The 21,422-nt window shown below is 36.9% G+C and overlaps 1 protein-coding gene across 1 annotated transcript in view; it reads right to left on the bottom strand.

Moving 5' to 3' along the window:
- CDK13 (cyclin dependent kinase 13) overlaps positions 1-21,422 on the bottom strand; it is a 49,341-nt gene that overhangs the window by 17,849 nt on the left and 10,070 nt on the right. The window contains 6 exon segments of the mRNA XM_040593306.1: positions 871-927; positions 3,514-3,703; positions 12,853-13,023; positions 14,988-15,127; positions 15,400-15,567; positions 19,123-19,728. Coding sequence (XP_040449240.1) covers positions 871-927; positions 3,514-3,703; positions 12,853-13,023; positions 14,988-15,127; positions 15,400-15,567; positions 19,123-19,728 — 1,332 coding nt within the window.

Genomic DNA, 21,422 nt, shown 5'->3' with positions numbered 1-21,422 from the left:
TGAAATCAATGCTATCAGGTTCAACAACAAGCCATGGAAAACAATAAACTCAACAAGTTAACATTATGGATATTATTTCCCAAATTAGGCACGCAGAAATCAAAGTAAGCTCAGGTAGCTAATATTCTCTGTATCCAACCACCTGTTTTACATACTAATGTAATGAACATTCAGCCTGATTTTGAAAATCCAGTTCTACATGACAAACACAGGACGTTACAATATAAATGCTGAAGTTCTTAATCATAAAAAGCCGTGCACCTGTTTCCTGGAGTACAGGCATAACGAAGCCAAGAACAACAGAAGCACAAGTCACATGAAGTTTCAGAATGACTTTTATTTAAACTTTTATCTCTGTTTCCAGCAGATTCAAAAGCACTGACTGCCTAAGGAATACAATGAGCCTCTGCAAACGTATGGCTAAATCTTACACAAAACTAATGCTTATCGAAAAGAAACTGTATACTAATTTGTGTCAGAAAAAAAAAAAATCACTTTCCCTAAATAAACTTTTCCTATGTATACCAACAGAAAGAATATACTTTAAGTTTACAGGACCAGAATCTATTAGTAAAAACCTAAATATTGATGCAACCTACTTAAAACTGCAACTCTTCGTTTTCAACCAATATATGGCGCCACTCTACAGTTATTTATCCAGAACACTTGGAAAGGAATTACACTTGCACTAAGAGAGTTTTGAGTTTTGATGCAGCGTAAGACAACACGCACTTGTTTCCTAAGCAGTTACACGTAATACAGTACAACAAAATCTCCTCTACACAAAACAGTCTTCTGGCCTTTATACTACTTAGTTACGCAAAAAGATTAAACTTCTGAATGCTTTTACACAGCATAATTATATCTTACCTTTCTTCAGAGTTGTACAGCCGAGCAAGCCCAAAATCTGCAAGCTTTATCTGCCCTCTGGTGGAAAAAGCAAAGAATTATTTAGTGGTTAACCCTGTTGGATTTTCTCCCCAAAAATCAGGTGAAGTTTGAGATTTTGAGACAACTGCAACCGATCTTCAAAACACTTCAATGAGGAGAGCAACACATTACAATCTATGTGTCTCTTCAGTGAACAAATACACTACTTACTGAACAGCAAAAACAAGTAAGCAAAATTAGGTATGTTCATCAAATGGCATCTACATCACTGGATGTTAGTCAAAATGTAGATATATGCTGTAAAGTATTCAAATCAGTAACTATTCTTTCTTCCTTTTTTGAGAATCTTTGAATCTCCTGACAACTACTCAGAATACCTCCTGTGACAACAAATCCCAGAAGCTGACTACCTGCTGTGTAAAGATACCTTTTTTTTTTTTTTTTTTTTTTGAGGGACGAAACCGCTGGTTTCTCATGCCTTACTGCTAGCATAAGCATTTGTACAACAAACAACTATCAGCAGTCATACTTCCTTCTAGGAAGCCATCGAAGTCCTGGTTCTGCTCTTGTAAAGTTTAAATACAGCCTTTAAATCAGGGTGACTGACCAGATAAGGGCTTCTATTTTTGCCAGCTGCCAGCTTGCTGAGTAACACAACCCCTAACCCCTTCCTGAATTTTCCCATATACGAGGGGAAAAGTGGAAGATACAGAGCTCTTGCCTGGCAGTTTCTACAGCTAAAAGGCACTGCTTAATAACCAGAAGCCCCCACCATCTCTGAAGTCTGGATGATTTAAACGGAATGCTATCTTGCAAGCTTCTCTAATACATATTGGAATGTTACTCAAGGGTTTTGTTTTTCTGTACTTACAAGCTTTTAGAACTCCTGTCACTTTCAAATAGGTGCAAATGTCACTTGCAAATAAATTTTATCAAATTAGGGCAAGACTTGCTGATGTGTGTGAGAATGACCATATTGTGATAAAATACACAGGTTTCTATTCCATTTTCCCCCTCAGTGCTACTTGTTGCAGTTTACACTTGGAGAACCCCCATAAACAAAGAAACATTCCCCTCAAATTTACATGCTTACTTCTCAGACAGCATATTTATGGAAAGATCAATTCATTTTTGAGCATAGACATTTAAGTTGTGTATCTAAAAGATACAAAACCCACATGTTTGGTTTCAGGCTGTAACTGGTAACGGGATTTTAAAAACATTTGTCTTAGAATTATTCAGATCTACTATCAACTTTTTCCAGTGGGAAGATGCTCAAAAAATATCTTAGGGGACAAAATTCTATCCCAGATGGGAGAGAGCACAGTACAACAGATCGCTCCACCTCCACCATAACGCGCTCTTCTCCACCATCGGGTTACGCTCAGCTTCTGAGTTCCCAACTGTGCAGAGACAGGCCCAGCGCTGGAGGTTAGCAGGCAAGCAAGGTTAGGTGTGTGGGCACAGTGAGTGATGTGAAGGCACGTGTACATCTGTTTAAGTGTCAGTATCATAATCTGGCAAGACTGTGGTGAGATCCAGAGCTGAAAATAGTCTAATGCTAGTACGTTATAGGAAAAAAAAAAGGAGGGGGAAATGAAAAATTTAATTTGGAGAAATCTGGGACAAAATGAGGGTGCTACCAAAAGAGACCCTTATCCAATTTGCCCAGTATTTCTCCTCCAACAGCAGCAGAGGATTTTTAGGGAAAACATGTGAACCTGCTCACTTTGGGGACTGTCTTCCTTGTACTTAACCACCACACACAATCACTGTGTTAGGGATGCTAAAACAGGTATTCCTGTCTATTCCCTTTAGCAGGTGTTACTGATCCTCCCCAGGAATGTGTCTCATCTTTTTGAATCTCCTGACAACTACTCAGACTATCTCCTGTGACAACAAATCCCAGAAGCTGACTGTGTAAAGATACCTTTTTTTGCTGTTATAAAACTCACTTTCAGTTGCTCCCTGGTTTTAGTACTGCTGGATTTGATGAACAATAGTTCCGTACTGAAGTTACCTGCTATCTTCACACAGGCATTTTATTTGCTGCTGTTGCGCGCTGAACAAAAGCATGTTTACTGGTATGATTTATAATTGCAAGTGGTTAAAGAAGTAAGAAACAAATTCTTCTCCCCATTCAATTACGGCTATAGCTGCAAGCCAAAGCATGCTTGAATATGCCTGATCGAATATTCTTTTGTGTTATCCTGACTGATAAAGACAAGGACCTCAGAATTATGTTGCAAAGAACCAGCCTAGCCACACTTCATCTTGAAATGACAAGGCAAAAAGAATACACATCAAACGTTTATGTCCTAAAATTCCGTTTTAATATATTTGAACTCAGATAATTACTCCCATACTCTGACCTAAAAGATTCAAGTTTTAATCCTGCTGTTTTAACACAGGTAAGTTTAACCAACAATTGCAGGATCCAGTGTTTACGCAGTAACATTACCAGATTAGTATTTTACAATTGATTTTGAAGGAACCAGGTAATCTAAAAAGAAAAAAAAGTTTTGTTAATGACTTCAAGCAGGTAAACTGTGAAGACTAAAAGAAAAATTTAGAAATGTTGTTAACATATAATTTTTTACATTCTTTAAGTAATACCCATACCTATTATTTAGTAGAATATTCGAACATTTGATATCTCTGTGCAAAAAGTTCTTCTTATGGCAATAGGCCAAGCCCTCCATCAGCTGTCTCATAAAAGATTTAATATGATTTTCATTAAAATGAACCAAACCAGATTCCAGCAGTCCCATCAAGTCATGGTCCATATATTCAAATACCAGGTAAAAAGCACCTAGAAAAAGAAAGGGAAAGGGTAGGACAAAGAGACAGAAACTGGTATAACAGCAGTCCAAAGTATTGCTGCTCTCTACTTTTGAGAGCTGGAAATATTTTTCACAAAACTGTTCACATTTTCTGCAATTTCTATATCTGTACCTTATGGCCTGTAATAGAAATTAAATACAGCGCAGTAAAATGTTTTTCATAAAATTGCTGTTCCATGTAAGCAATTACACTAGTCAAGTGTTTGTGAAAACCAATATAATGCTACCACATGGCACTTTAATCTGGATGGACATGTTCTCTCCCTCGCGCTCTCAATCTCCATCCATTTTATTTAAAGAAAAATTAACTGGGTTAATATTTTCTATATGAGGTTTGGGGAGAAAGTAGAAAAAGTATGTACAGCACTAGTTCATCTGTCATGATGTAGTGACTGATTTTTTAAAGCTTTCCATGTGGAATTGGGTCAGTAGTAAGCCTGCTCTTCTCAGACTAAATATACCTGTAAGACAAGATGAAATGAGAAAGCAGAACTAACCTACAGCTCTGCAAAGACAGAGTTCATATTACAAGTTGCCACATACATACATTAAGCGTAACAGAATTGGGTCTTATCTCACATTAGCCTGTGCAATTCCACAAATAAAGCTATTAAAGCCAAGGGTCTTTGAGAGATAGATAACAAAGTATTCTTAAAAAGGGAAAGTGCTGAGTGCTTCAGAAGCAGCCATAACTGATCTCCAGCATAACCACTCCCCGTACAATCTACTCTGTAGTATTCAGTTCTTCCCCTTCTTCTTAACTCTGGGGCAGAGAAGACAGTGCAGTCCCTGCAGAGCACTGGTGGCAATGCACAAACCACATTCCCATGGGTCTGTCTGCCTGCCATTTTCAAAAGCCTTCCCCGAAGAGATTTCAAAGCCACCACTCTAAAGTACAAATAGCTTCTGCCCAACAAGAACTCATTACAGGTTCTAGTTCCTAAATAAGAAGTTTCAACTCAGAAGCCAGTGAAAATCTTAACAGCTATAATCAGTCAGCTTTGCCAGAATGTACACACACAGACACTGCCAAATGCTAATGAACTGACTTGCTTCCTTGCACAGTGGCTGAAAATGGAAGCAAATGCTAAATGCATTTGCTATCTAACAAACAGAAAAAAGATCACTCATACAAGTTAAGTGCTAAACTTGTAACAAAAATCAGCATAGAGCAGCTAAACCACAGGCCACTGCACAAGTTCACTGTTTTTAGTTCACGTCCTTTTGTCTTGCTGTATATTACACAGAGGAAGTGAAATACTGATCATAAAAGATCCCTGTTGGTGTGTACAGAGGAGGTAGAACAGGAGGTAAATCAAGCAGGTACAACCCGATCCAGCCACTTCAAAAGGAAAGAAGGCAGTATTAATAGCCATAAAGAACCAAAAGTCTGCTCTGTTACTACATGTGTAACCCAGTTCACCAATGCAGCTCACCAGTTCTGCACGGAAAAAGGACAGAGGCACCTAATCTGTGTCTTTTAAAAACAAGATAGCTGCAACCTGGTGTTAGGTCTACTTCACTGGCACCGGCTGAATTATGAACCACAACATATTTTAAAATGCCTTGGAATAAACCACCTGATATTAAATGCTGCAGTACCAGAATACTCTAGATATGCCCTTTAGAGGATGTCAGCTCATCAAAATTGAATACCAATGGTCTTGGTATCTTCTTGCTCTGGAATACAAAGGAAAAGGTGACTGTCTCAGCAGCAGGCTGCGCTCTGTGTACATGGCAAGGAGAAACACTAGGAAGGGTCAGTGGGATCGCAGACCTGTTTAGTGAAAGCTGCTGAACACAGCCTTCTTGTACATTGTAGGCAAAACAGGCTCCATGCCTTGAGCAATTTCCTGTTCTGACACTAGCTCCCAGGATTTCTCAATCACAATCACAATTGGTACCTCATGCAAGAAGGAAAGCTGACAATGGAGACAACTCATAAATCTGAGTAGTACCTGAGAGATGGCATCTGATTATTTATATTCTCTGCAACTCTCATTAAGAAACATATACTACAGCAGTAAAAACACTATATGTTCTTTCCATAGCACAGCAAGAGCAAATGTATGGATCCATTACATTTGTGCATTACTACCTATACACCACCTACATGTTACGCAATGTTAGAATTTATTTTAAAAATAACTGTTAAAGCTGAATCGTATTCATTAGATATGAGAAATTATTAAAATTAGCCTACTAGCTTCAGCACTCTAACCACTAAAACATGATTTTCAGTGTTATTCAAACCGTATTTGGAAGTGACTGTAGCTGCAAAAAAGTTATCAAGCAAACTGAAGTGAAACTTCCATTAGTTCATTTCTAGACAAACGTGGTGCCCTTTTCTGATAGAGTTCTCCAGTTTTGGTGAATAAAACAGTTATGTTATTCCACTTGATTATTTCAAATCTCCTTTGCATTTCATCAGTACCTGATCCTTCATAACAGGGGAAGAAGCTATAGATAATTCAAGAAGAAGAAAACAGTCACGGAAGACTTCACAAGTGAACTATGCATAGGCAGAAGTCTGCTAACTACAGCACAGTGAGTTCAAGTTTACAGCATCCTTTAGTTCAATCAAAACAAATGCCACAAATATTTCTTTCTCAAAAAGGAAAACATAACAGAAAAAATAATTGTTCTTTTGAACACCAAGACATCTCATAACTTGCAGGTTATGTTTTAAAATGATCCTATGTTTCATACTACCTTTGCCCAATATCCACATTTCCGGAAGCAGTGTCATAAAAATACCCAAAGCTCTGTTACAGTAAAATGGATGCAATTCAAACAAACCCAGAATTACTCATTTGACTTCAAAGTTACTCACTGCTGTTATGTTAAAATGACCTGCACTTCCCAATACCTAAGTACCTGTGGTGGGGTGGCAGGCAACCTACAGTCCATGTCCACACAGCTGAACAAAGCACTAACAGGGGGTTATGTCTTGGGTGCCCCACTTCCTTTTCTAATACCATGCCGCTCATCTCCATCCTTTCATCTACTGAGATAGTAAGAAACTGTAATGTCGCTACATGTTGATGGAGCTGTAGCTGGAACAGCTGAACAGTGCTAATATTGCCTACTTGTGAATATGGGATAAGAGATAGCAGCTGAATCTATTAGGGCGGCACACAATAAATAAAGGAGATTCACATGGATGGAAACAATCCTTACCTTACTCTTTTTGTTTGTACTTAGAAAATTTAATCTTTTTGACCATTTTGCTAATTAAGATTAGTAAGGGTCAGAAAGTGAGATATCAGTTTAGATTAATTAAAGGATTAACACATCTCCTCCACCTGTTCATGTATTTCAAGTCATGGAGCTCTAACAGTAGCAGTTTTCTTAACCAAAACACAAAATAAACTGGGGTATAATACTGTAAAGCTATGCATACAAAATGGGTAACAACAAAACATGGCACTGATGACCTGTAAATGACAAAGGATTTTCTAAGGGGCCAAAAAACCCCCTAACAAAACATACTTTGCATTTTTGTGAAACAGGCAGGGTCTGGATTTTTTTGAACTGTCATCAAATCACACAGATCCAACAAAGCAGCACATCAAGTTATGTATTTGTTCCCAAAGTAAGACTCAAGTGCTTTGGCATGGGCAGGGTTGTGGCGGGGAAGGAGCAGCAGGGTAGAATGATCCAAAAGCCCACACATGACAGCTTTTAAGGAAGTATTTTCCAAATGTAATTTCATAGGGAAGGTGTTTGGGTTTTCTCAAAACACCTGATTAGATATAGATCAGAAGAACCCAGATGCCAGAAGTGCCTTATTATGTAAAAATTTTAATTCAATCCTTGTATAAATGTTTTACAATAGTATCCTGAAATACAGAAATGCTGAAAAAAACAACAAACAAACAAAAAAAGACCACTGTCTCATTCAGTGCATGGTATGTACAATGCCGAGTTGTTGAACAGGTTCAACAACTGTAGAACTGTTCTGTACTGACTGTTCAAAATGAGACTCCATCAGATTTTCATTTCGCTAACAAGACTGCTCAGTTTCTTCTACACAATACATAGAATTCTCCCTTGTTTGATTAAAGATAATTGGACTATATTTACTCTTCCATTTCCTTAACACTTCTCTTACAGTACTCATGACACACTATATTCCATGACAGATTTAAACAGAAATTTAGCAGATCCTGAAAACTAAAGAAATTGTCTAGCAATTCCTTTAAGTTCCCTATATTTAAATTGCTTAGACCCTTAACTGACAGTAATTCTTTCCTTTGTACTCCTGTTTTACAAACTTATTTCCTAATTTGCAAAACACCAAATAAAGGCACAGCAACTGAATTAATCACATTAAGACTAAAGAAAATATCACTGCTATACTCATTTTTTCATTTAGATATCACAAAACTTACTGTTTAAGATAAATTTAGTCTATTCAAACGAGAACTTTTCCTTTTTATTTTTTCCACATTTTCATTCAATATTAAGTTTTTATTTGATGACAGTGTTATTCTCCCATTGCAAGTTCATCTGCATTCTCCCCTTGGAACAAATCAAAACCAAACTCCACGTACACGGAAACATTTTCTTAAAGGGCAAGGTCATACAGAAGCACTGGGAGTAAATACTGTCCTTGTTTCATCACATACTACACGGAAATCAGAAACCAAACAAAAAACTTAAAAGCAGAGGAAAAGTAAACCAAACATATCAGAAATCTTTGATAAATAATCAGGGATTATTCTCATTTTGCCGTAACATGGATCAAGTTGAAAAGCCGTCCAGTTAGGTCTGCATTCATTCCAGACCAGAGTCCATACAGCACACACAAATGGGAAGCACCACTCGAACAGTCACACTATTCCTGATAACTTAGCTGGAGCATGAAAACTATTTGGTAAGAAGTCTGCATCAGCTATTCAGCAGTAGCAAGGCTGCTCATTAGAGGCTTCTGAAATTCAGCTCGGTTTGGTTTTACTCCACTTCCCAGGAAACCCAGATAAAGCTATAGCTACGATACAAGTAGAGAAGGAACGCTGTAATGAAGTACTCTAACGACTACACGATCGCTGTCACAGACTCCTTCTGAACCACTGGCTTTCAGACAAAGTGACAGCTGTGAGAAAGTAACCTGCTAGTCATACAAGGTACCAGAGCCAGTGCTCTTTTGACATGTGTACTACAGCACTGTGGATATCCACACCAACTTCATGCCTAAAAAGGCTTGTTAGTTTGTACTGCAGATCAGTTCAAAATTTCATCTAAAGTAAACTTTGATCTTAAAAAGAATTACAGAAACACACACACAATCTACGCACCACAGATAACCCCCACAAAGAAAACACCAAACTGCAATGTTAACCGTATCTTTTTTTATTAGTCTCCCATGCAGTTTTACATCTTCCTTTGGGTTTGCAATTAAAAATGCCTCTTCCAGCCAAAAGGAGGAGGTACACCCACTGCAACAAAAGCTAAGTCAGACACTCTCCACATGTTTAGTAAAAAGAGTTCATAGCAGTCCCATAGCTAGACTGCAGAGCGCTTGCAAATAGCTTCTAGCTGATAAAGAGACAGCTGAGAACTGAAGGAACATCTCAGGTGACCCAAGGCAAAAAGAGAGATACCCAAGTCATAAAAATGACAGACCCACTGAGAAAACAGACAAGAGCTGACACAAACCAAAGGGCCTTTTTTCCAAAAATTCACTTTATAACTGATGAAGTGGCTCAACTAGCTTAGCTTATGAGGTGTACAGACTTAACTAGAGCTAGGAAATAACTCTTTGGTTTCAGCTTCAGTTTTAAATCTTGTTTTCTTCAATTACTATTGCATAGGGAAGGTCACACAAACTTTCTCAGACAAGGAAAAAAAAAAAAAGGTAAGAGAAGATGAAAAGGTTCCACAAAGTACATTCCTCTTCAATTCCAGATTCAGACTCTGCTCCAAAAGGACATGAACTGAAGTTCATGAACATAAACTCCAATTAATTTGAACTACCATCAAGCAGCGAGAAAAGGAGAAGTAAAGGAAAGTTTAGCTGCCAGCACACTTGGTCATAAGCACCAACGGTGCCAGGCTGGTTCTACTGCTGTTGAAGACTGACACCCACAATTGCTCCTGCACTAGTTCTCTAGATGAAAAAGTTTTCAATGAAAATAACTAGCGTTCTGAAATTTTTGGAAAATATTGAATGGAAACTATAGCTCATTGGTGCTATGAAGTCAAATGAGGCTTTACGTCCTGACAGAAGCATAGGAGGCTTTAAAAAAAACTATCTACAGAACATACTGTTAAGTCAGCTGTTACGCAGACACACAAGACAGAATACAAATTAGGAGTCATGTGTTTCCATCCCTAAGCTAGTGTGGTCACTTATCTCCCTCTGAATGATACATAGGGGAGAAAAGCCTACATGAGAAACATACAAAATGGGTACTTCCTTCTCACCACACCCAACATACACCTTCTACCTGACAGGACTGTGCCTCAGAATCAAGATGTCACATTACCCGTTAACAATCAGTAATGCTGTTCTCCAGCTTTATCATCACGCATGTCTCACGCATAACAAAGATCACAAAGTTAAAAACTTTACATCTTCAGTATGGCAGACCCTATCACCCACTCAGTCGAGGATGTGACCAACCTACACAAACATCTGTGCAGTCTGATGTGCTGTATTTCCACTGATGGAAACAAAAACACTTCAACGTTTGTAACACACTGGTCCAAAGTGTTACATTTCTTTTCCTAACGTTGGTCTAGAAAGCCTAAAACCAATCCTACCTATTAAAACGCTTCCTTTTGTTAAACTTACACCCCAAGCTGGCCAGGATAAGACACAAATATACTTCTATTTTCTTTAGAAGTAAAATCCTGTTGAAAATATTGAAACAAATCAGATAATCCTATGTCTTCCAAACAACGAGTATGTCACTTAAAAAGATGTAACACAGCTCAAAGTATCAAGACAAAGTTGTACATGTCAAGCCATTGCTGGTCTGCAAGTCAGCGTTACTATCTCAAAAAGCAACCTTAAAACAAGTACTGCACAAAGCATGCCCAGCATCTACATAATTGCCAGAAAACTAAATTTACTTCATTTTAAACTACTGATAACCAACAAAAAAATGAAAACAACAAAACAAAACAAAACAATCCAACAAAAAAAAACCAAAACCACACCTTAACCAAAATAAGAGGAATAGGTCAGGATATGACAGTCAGCCTTAGACTCAAAAGTTTACTCATATTAACTAGAGGAAAATGTGTTGGCAGAAACGTTCTCATTCTCTGCTTTTACAAATGGGATATCAGCAGGGTTTTTAGTTTTATTCCAAAATGAAGATAAGCATGTAACACATATTAAGCACAAGCATGTTCATCGGAGGGCAAAACACTTTGCTTCTACTGTAAGCTCTGCCTGAGCAAGACATCACTACCACTTTTATAATGGCTCCTTCTTAAGCCAAGCAGCCTACTTTTGTGTTTGCAATGGTCCACTGTGAAAATGACCAAGCTTCCTCCCACTTGCGTGTGTTCCCTGCACAGGCTACAACTTGGCCACAACATCTCGGCTATAAATCCCCATCTCACAATAGACTACTCATTAGAGAAATACAGAATGCAGTGCCTGAAAAAAAAACAACCTTCAGTCTTTTCACAGACAAATCGTAATAGCACAGTCTCATTGTCATGCTAATGATTTCAAGAGACTATCAGAAACTAGTTTTATTCTAGCATCTCTAGAGAAGCCCCTTCCCTTGCAAATTTTTTGAAAACGTAATCATTTTAATAAGCTGTTAAATAAGAATGAGAAATTAAATTAAAAGCAATATCAAAAGCACAAATACAGACTTGGACAAAAAAAACCCCACATTTGAAATTAATGAGACATACAGTTTGAAGTACACCAAAAAAATTTACAACTCAATCCTAGACATGGCACCAAACAGAAAGGGAGAAAATTAATTAATGAGTCATTAAGTATTAAGTCAAAGCTCAGTGTGGTCTCATTAGCCAAGTAGGTTAGACCTAATTAAAACTCAGTACAAGATTCACATGAAAAGCCTAAACTGACTGTTGAAGACTGTCAGGATTCAGAGTGGGTGCTGAGAGAAACTCTTTTGCTAGATGCTTCCTACTATTAAACACAACAAAAATATCAGTGCTGTATACCCTTCAAGGTATTATACTTGTTAAAGATGTGAGGAAAAAACCTCAAACTACTTCCTGCTTAATTTTCACAGCCATCTTCTGACTTACAATGTCACCTTGTGTTTCTGTGGCTATACAGTACATATGGCATCTTCCACTCCACTGATACTGGGCGTGCTGTACAGAATCTCAGGGAGGGAGAACAGGGAAGAACAAGTACAACACTCCAAACACTCTCCTCAGCCAAACCATGTATCAAATTGCCCACAGGACACTAAAATATTCCAAAATGGCAGGTTTATAAGACTTGGACCTAAAGGGAAATGGCCTCCAAAGACAAAGTGACCACTGCAGTATCAAAAGTACCAGTCAGTAATAGAAACAAGCCAGACTTAACACTGAAGGAACCAAAAAGTGAAAGTCTGCATGCCTTCCATTTGGGGAAAAAACATCATCACTACACAAATCTTGCTTTTCATTCTTCTCATTTATCCTCCTAGCTTTTAAGACACACGTGCCCAATTATGAAAAAAACTAATGCACAATTCAAATAAAACCAAGGCGTAAGATGGAAAACATCTCTTCAGCATTGAGCCTACAATACTCTAAATGATGAGAGAATACTATGAGGAAAACAAAAGACTAAAAATGCTCACAATTAAGAGCTTCCTATTGTTGCTGGCCTCCCTAATCCACGAGTGTCAAAGAATCAAACATCTGTTCTCCTCCAGCAGAACCGGAATGAAGTAGTAACTTTTTTTATCCCATCTTTGCAAAATCTTTGCAAAAAAGTTTCCATGAGCAAAAGGCATAGCTGTGTTAAAGGACTTCTATTAGTAATTAAATGAAAATCCCTTGTCAACCATCATGATTTGCAAACATACTTTTGAATGAAGCTTAACTTCAGATCCAGCATAGCAGACTACCACTGTGTTAAGAAGAGGATCAGAAAGAGCTACCTCCATGTTAGCATACATACCTTTGTCCTTCTTGAAGTCCAAAGCATCTTCCTTATCTGTCACTATTTCCTTCATGTTGATAATGCTTTGGTGATTAAGCTGTCTAAGAATCTTAATCTCCCGAATAGCTGTAATTGGAAACCCTTCCTTTTCATTATCCAGACGTACCTTCTTTAGTGCCACCATTTCCCCTAAATGACAATTTAAATAAAAAACATTGATCAGCAACCAAAGTATGGGATTTAGTGTTGGGTTGGTTCTTTTGTTTATAAAACCTTTCCTATTTGTTACTATTTCTGAATGGACTGAACAGTTAACATTTTGATGCTTGCACCAAACACTATGCTGAACAGAAACAGAATTAACCATTGCTGGGAAACTACTACATGGAGAAGCAAAATTATAAATGGGAATTTTCAGCTACCCACTGTCTTCTTCCTCCTGCATAACTCACCTGTGTCCTGATGTTCTACCCCAGGCCTGTCAATAAACCCCCATATCATATAAGAGTGATTACCAACAGCAGCTTTAGAGATAGAGGCCTTTATCTGGATTTATTACTACATCAGGTCAGAATGCACTTATCTAGCACAAGTACTACACAGTTCAAGATACCAGGCAGATGTCTGAAGAGTTTTCGAATTCATCAGTATACCTCCTACAAGCAGAATTGTCACTCCCTTGTTTACAGTGAGCAGAAACACTCCTTATTATTTTACTGCAGGCTTGGCTGGATGAAGCTGGATTCTGCAAAATGGCAGAAGCATGATCTACTCACGGTGGAGGATAATCTAAAGACTGTATGGCAACTCAACCATTTTATGCGTGGAAGTTTACGGCTGTGTCTGGGAAGTTTATGGACAGCACAGACACCTTTGTTAGCTCTAAAAAGGACTTACCCTACACCACTGTATATGATATGAACACAACAGATCACACTCCAGTATGACACAACATCCACTTGCTTTGAAAGCCCATCGCACACAGCTTGTTATAAGGTATCTCGAAGGCCATAATGCCAATCTTTGCACAGGATTTGAATCCAAAGCTAATGGAAGGTTTGCTATAACTGTATGGACCCATTCAATACAGACAGCAGCAACTTCTGCTGGAGGTTAAGAAATTACTGCTGCACACAAAAAACTTGAAGCTTGCCAAAGAGGCAATATGGTTATGACAGGATTAAAAAGTTACATATGCAGAGAACAGAATCCCAGGAGAGCAGGAAGAAGCTGCTAACAATGCTTAACAATGCTTTCCAAGGTAAAAAATAAAATCTGTGACATTTGAACTGAAGTTTGCAAACCGAGACAAGCATAGGTAAAGAATAAAGAAGGAATTATAATTACACTGCTCTTTCTTCTGGAGATCAGAAAGAAGGAACTGGGGCTGGTATGTGATCCTACATGATTCAGTTACTGCTGAAGCAGACAGTTATCCAGCATTCAAAACACGCACAAATAAACCAAAAGGGCAAGCAGTTACAGAAAGAACTACTAATCAAATTTCAATGCATTATCTATTTAGAGGCAGTGACAACATTCTTACATACCATTGTAGTGACTGCTTGCTCATTTGACCAATAGTTTAACATGAAATTTAAAAATTATGTTACTGTTGTAAAGTCAAGTCATACTGCAAGAAAAATACCCAATACACAGCATTTAAGGCTGCGCTGCAGAGAGGCGGACTCTCTTCCTACGATCAGCTAGTGACTACTGCAGTATGAAGAAGGAAAATGGCTAAATCTCACACATAACTTCTTTCACCCTTCCATCCCTTTACAAACTTTGTTATTCTTTGTCAACCTATCTCAGGTGTCATTTTGTTTCCCCAGAGTATTTATACTCTCTTCTACACTAGCTCAATTGTGTACAGAGTGCAAAACTCAAGAAATAAAAGCTAGAAATTAGGACTGTTTAGCTTGCTTTTAGCCACAACTTTACAGATAAATGATTTTCCAAGGCAGCAAAAGATAATTCCTGATTCAGACAAATGCTAGATTTAAAACTGAACAAACCAATAACTAAAAACTTCCCAAATATTAGACAGCATAATATCACTACCTTTACTCAATATAAAAACAAACCAAAACCAAACAAAATATCCTGTTCACTCTAGAATTGCAGGATTACACTTACTTTTTTCAACTTACCTGTATCTTTATCTCTGGCTTTGTAAACTTGGCCATAAGTGCCTTCACCAATAATACCAATGATATCAAATTTATCCACACAGCGCTTTCCCCAGTCTATTTCTTTTTCTTTTGTTTCACCATGTCGTGGTCCACATATTCTAGAAAACAAGCATTTCTAAGAACACAGCTAATATATCCAAGGATTGTCTTAACTTTGTAAAACTCCCTCAACACTAAGAATTTATGAGACATTATTAGATAACTGGCTTACTACCATTAAGTGACAATAAACCATGCAGTTTGATTTAAGCTTTATTAATATTAAAAAAGTCTTCAAAAAGCAGAATTCTTTTGAAAAGAATATACTTTGAAGAAACTATTATCATTTCTACTTGCTTGATAGGCTTTAAAAAGAGAGTCTCAAACATACTTTGGTCTTCTCTTGCTGTGTAACTGAACTGCTGGTTTCTTTTCTTCAGGACTTTTGGACAAGTCAGCTCCTCCAGGCAACTCTGGTGGAAGCGGCAAATCTGCAAGCAGATGGCGAAGCTTCTTCTCTGCTTCCTTAACTGACTTCACTGAAAGATTCTCTCGCAAACTATTAAAAAAGACACAAGTTTGCTAGTAAGTTGAAGACAGTAGACTGCTATTAACATACATAAAGGAAAACCTACTGGAATTATGTTTTTAAAACACATTCTAGACTGTTGACGCATTAACATTTGAATTTGCAGAACTTTGATTTCTGCTTTACAAATGGCTCACAAATAGCTCTCTGGAAAATGCTCAGATAACTACCAAAATTCTACAGAAACTATGACATCAGATCTTTCTAGTGAAAGCTAAGGTTAAATAACACAGCAAGCCTTACAAGGCTGGACTTCTGCCACATAAGCTTCTTCCCAAGCCTATGTCCTAGGCTATTAAGGATATTTAGAGCTCAGGTGCTGCCAGATGCAAGACATGTAGTGGTAAAATCTGTACTCTCACTGACTACTCATATAAAAGAGAAGATTATACTATATTCAGTTCTCTGTAAAATTGGTCTCCAGAGATAATGAGTGTTGCGGTTACAGTAACACTGCTGGGCATTACAAGGCAGTCCCTCATTTACAGATTCCGATTTCACACATTTTCTGAAACACGTTTCTAGTGATCAGCATGCAAATCAAGGGACAAAAAAAAAACAAGCAAACAAAAAAAAAAAAACCACTGATGAAAAAATGCCTAAATGTTTTTCTGTCATGGGTTACTGATACCTGACCATTTTTAATTATCAACCATAATTATATAACAGATCCTGACAAGCCAATCTCTGCCTTGAGAAAAATCCCCCAAACACAGGTATAGCAATGTATTCCTTTAACAATTACTATATGCAGTAACTCTAGAGACGCTCTTCCCATTCTAATGGGGAAATTCTGAAAAAATGATACTTGCTGCAGGATTTCTTTTTAAACACATGGTTCCATTTCACCAGAATTTCCTTTAGTTTAGCTAGATTTGTGCAGCTACTGCACATCCAGCATTTTTTGAAGCCATAGCTATCTCTGAGCTTTATATAATTACATATCTGTTTCTCCCCTGCAGGACTCTCAGAGTATTCATACTTGGCAAATTTCAAACTTTCTCACTTTTTCTGCAACTTCTTACCTGCTTAGTTTCATAGACAAAGCAGGAACTTCTGTAAATGGAAAGATCTTGCTACCTTCTCTCATACAGAATGCATCTATTCTTTCTTACATTAATTGTAATTAGCATTCTTTATACATTTAAATAAAGCATTCCAGTGTTTTGCGTATGTCTGTGCTTCCCCATGAAAACAGAACACCTGAATGTCTCCTACCACTTCTCAAGATGCTGCTGCCTGACTTAAGAGAAGCACCTCAAGGAAGCATATACTGCTCATATCAAAAATATAACATGCTATAAAGAATGAATCACCATTTGCACAGTGCATGTAATAATAATGGTAAAGATTTTTTTTATTTTATTTTTCAGGAAAAATAAACATTTTCTATTACAAATACATTATTTGTATTTTTCTAAAAATGTCACCCCCAAGCTTTCAGTATTAGTAAAAGTACAATATGAGATGTTCTGAAGCAGATTATAAAAGTGGTACATGAAAACAGAGGCAGCCAAGAGCAGCCTTTTTTCCAGGTCTGTTAAATCATATGTCATTGACCACGGCAACAGTTTTCCCTTTCAGCTAACCTACACAGTGGTTTTGCAACACTGCTGTTCCTTTAGGTAGTTTATTTGTGCGTTTATCAGACTCTTACTGAACTTCACAACTGACGTGACATTAGGAACCAGCCAGTTCTTCATAGCATCAAGCTCTCTTTGTTGGCACAATTTCCCCGCAGCAACTCTGAACCCAAGGTAAATAAATATCTTTGCCCTCCTCCCTCCTAAAAAACACTGGTAATTTTTCTTTGATGTCTTAAGCTTTATCACAACTTGTAATCGCAACCATTCTGATCTGAAGTTTATAACATCCTATAGGCAAAACCAAGCAAAGCATAAATGACATTCTATTCCTTGTCATTAATGTTTCTAATGCGGCTGTTTGCAAACATGAGGCTTTTATTCTTGAAAGAATGAGCTCAGTGCTGACAGAACTGTAGCTTAACTGCAGCTTAACTCCTCTGTGCAGTTTAACTATACTGCAAACAGTACATTAAAAAATACTAATAATGAGAAGCAATTAGCCAGCTTTAAGATGAAAATCTCAATTCATATTACTGCAATTTACACTGCAATACTAGTCACATATTTACACTAGTTAGCTTAGTTTTTAGTTAAAACAGTAAATCTTGCTGTCACCTAACAATGTCAGAAATCCCGTTTACCTAGAAGGGATGGCTTTGTCATAACTTTAAAGGCAACCACACATTTGCCACACAGATGTAATTCTGAACAACTAAAACAATATTTGCTAGAGTGCTGAAGGACAAGAAACAAGATTTCTCTTTTATTACTGAAAAAATAAATATCTAATACCTTGTTAGGTTGTATGTATTTGCCAAGGACTCCCGTGCATCCTAACATTTAACTTCACATTAAATTACTAGCAAACACAAGAGAAGTATTTACACCTCTGGTTATAATTACTTTTATTGATCAAAGACTTTAACACTATAGACTTCCCAAAGAACAAGAGAAGACAGGCCAGTTTCACAGATATGGAATAGAAACAAGTACTTCATAAGGGTTTGAATTTTTCTTTTAGTTTGATTTTTTACAAAAATATTCCACACAAATTACTTATTACTTCCGTGCTATGAAATTTTGTTTTACTTGTTGTAAGTTTATTTCTTGTATCTTGTGAGAGGCATGTAACATCACGAGTAAAAAAAAAAAAAGTAACTTTTCTCAATTTCCTGACCAAACCAAAAGAAAAACAACAAATTACAGCTCAACAGCACAATATTCCAACCCAAATCACAGCACGTATTCTCTGTTACGACTATGAAGAGACTTAATTTAGCCTCAACTCAGATGACACTTGGAATTAAGACATGAATTTCTTCACTACAGACCAATTTTTACACTTCAGAAGTTAAAATAAATTACAAGCCATGAACCTCACTTGTTATATATAGTCAAAGTAATACTGATCTCCGAAATAAATAACACTAAAATAACACATAACTATAAAAACAATTACTTTCCAAAGGGGAGGGAATCTTTACCTCAAACCCCAGCTAATTAAAGAATTTTCACATATCGCTACTGAATTCAACTTTTCCCTGGAAATATGTACATGTTTGCACTGAACTTGAAATCTTGAACCCTTGATTATATCCTTGCATTAGACCCAAAGCTATTACGTACCAGCAATTTTAAATCATCTCTTTAGTGTACTTTTTGCTGAAAGATTCCTCCTAGATTAAGTCCTTCTCTTTTCAAGAACCACTTAAATCATTTTTAAGATCAAATTCCTTCACAATTCACTACTAATCACCACATAAAAGAAGAGAAAGAACAAACCACCTAATGCATCAGCCGATCTAGCAAATAGGTTTATATTTATTTTCCAAAGGAAATAATAACAACTATACAAAAAAACAAACCACCTAGACAATAACAGCAACATTAATAAAAAGGAACAGACAACCCCAAAAATAAAATGTATGTCACAACTCACCTATCAGTTTCTTTATCTTCAGGCAGCGTGGGAGGCAAAGGCAAGGGTGGCAGTGTGGAGGTTGGTAATGCAACAACTCGATCTTTCTCCTTGGTTACTACACTTGGTGTACTTGGTTTGCTTTTCTCTTTTACAGTGACTGATGGCTGTTTCACAACAGTTAGTTTATTCTCTTTTACTGCTGTAGGTTTCTGTTTAGTAATTTTGTCTGCAATTAAATTATTTTCTCCTTTTGTTTCAGGAAGTGAGACCTTTGCTTTTGCCTTGTCATTTTTCAAATTTGCGCTGCTTGTAGGAGAAGGTGTATGCTCGGTTTTTATTTTCTTCAGGTCCTTTACATTGTTCACTTGAGGTGCACTTACAGCAGTGTCAGTGTTTCCCTTAGTAGGTGTTGAAGTATTGGAAGCTTTTGCACTGGCTTTGGCTGCCTCAGCAGCTCTTGCTTTTTTGTTTTTGTTCAGCTCAGCAGCCAGGCTACTCTTCAGAGTTAATGTACTAGGAGAAATACTTGAATGACGACTTCTGGATCTAGACAATCTGTGTCTGCTACGAGACCTCGAGTGCCTCGATGAATACGGACTTCTGCTTCGAGATTTTGCTGATCTCCTGTTTCAAAAAAGTCAAGATTTACCCAGTTAAAACTGAGTCTGCCTGCTTTCCCAGTATATCTGCTTTTTTGACAAGCTACTTAAAAATCATTATCACCCTGCCTATAGAATAACCAAAAGTCTATGAAACAGGAAAGATATTTCATAAAGAAAATATTAAAAAAAAAAATCTACAGAGTTAATCAATCAAGATTCTACACCTGAACAGGTTGTTAGAAAATGTTAACACTTGCTTAGATGTAGTTTCTCCCATTAAAGAACTGCAAAATACAAGTATACCTATAGGACAGATACGTTCCTTTTTCCTCACTACTTATCAGGGATGATTTTCTCCTTTAAAGATAATCTGATCCTATGCAACTTGTGTAAACACTTTTGAATTTAAGAAAAATTAATCTGGCAACATGTCCACAATTCAACAAAATGAAATTAATGTTACAACAATGTGACAAGAAAAAAATCTAAACACTACAATGAAACAGTAACTGTAGCAACTTCTTAAGATTCACTTTCATAACTGTCATTGAAATAAGTTAGTTGAAAAAAACCCTGCCAGAATACTAAAGGTTGCAACGTAACCAACAGAAAGACAGCAACAAATCTTAGCTTTCTTTTTTGAAATTTAACTGTATGCTTTTTCCCTAAAAAAAAATCAGAAGTACCCAATACTTGTTACAACTACTGATAAGCAAACATAATCCACAAATAGGCCTATACTATTTGTATATAGGCGCATACTTTATTCATCAGAATACAGAGAAAAATAAGGGAAAAAAATATCTAAGCCATCTACAAAATCATAGCAGGAAAACAACCTAGAATGAGGGCAGAGGTGGGGGTGAATCTTAAGTTAGAAAAACAAACTTTTACTGTGCAAAAATACCATTTAACCATTTTTCATTCAATTTTTCAAAGGGATATCCTAATTTGCCCAGTAGTGGGTTTTATCCAGTTCTTCATTAAAAAGCAAAAGCAAAAAAAATTAATTGAGGTGAAGGGCATGGAACAACTAGCCTAATACTCTGCTACCAGACAGAAAAATTACGAGATACATGAAATGCAAGGGTTTTTAACCCATTTTACCTAAGAACAGCAAGGGTATTTACCAGATTTACAAGTACTGTCTTGATTACAAGTTTGATGGAAATCTATTTTGCTTGAGTATATCACTTGAAGGGAGGACAAAGTATAATTAGGATAAAAAAATGTATTCACTAGCTAAACAAAGTAAAAACTATCAAGCAATAGCAAAACCAGGGCTTCTGGAGACACAAGATTCAGACTTCAAAAGACAGCACCAGTGTACAGAGGCTGCCAACCTCCCCCCCCCCAACCCCAACTCCAAACTCAATACCAAACAAAGCAGCCAAATACAAGCATTACAGACTATCGACACCTATGTCAAATTTAATTTTAGTAACAATTAAATTAAATCATTCTAATTATCCACACAAATTACATTTCAATGCTTCAACCAAACAACTACTTAATATAGTACAATAAAGTTTCTTTTTTGTGTGCAATATTTACTAATTTCCAAATTTACACCTGTTCCTGCATTATAAAAGCAACTCTTTTCAGTCTTCTTTCTAAACCAATGTAAAAGTCATTTAGGTAAACCAAGTTTATGTAGAAATGATTGAAGGTACACACACTATATACTACAGCATAAGCTTCAAAATTCTATAGGTA

The sequence above is a fragment of the Falco naumanni genome, chromosome 4 (genome assembly GCF_017639655.2).
Source record: "Falco naumanni isolate bFalNau1 chromosome 4, bFalNau1.pat, whole genome shotgun sequence".
NCBI lineage: Eukaryota > Metazoa > Chordata > Aves > Falconiformes > Falconidae > Falco > Falco naumanni.
Note: the sequence above shows the minus strand (reverse complement) of the source record. Positions and strands in the feature narration are given on the sequence as shown.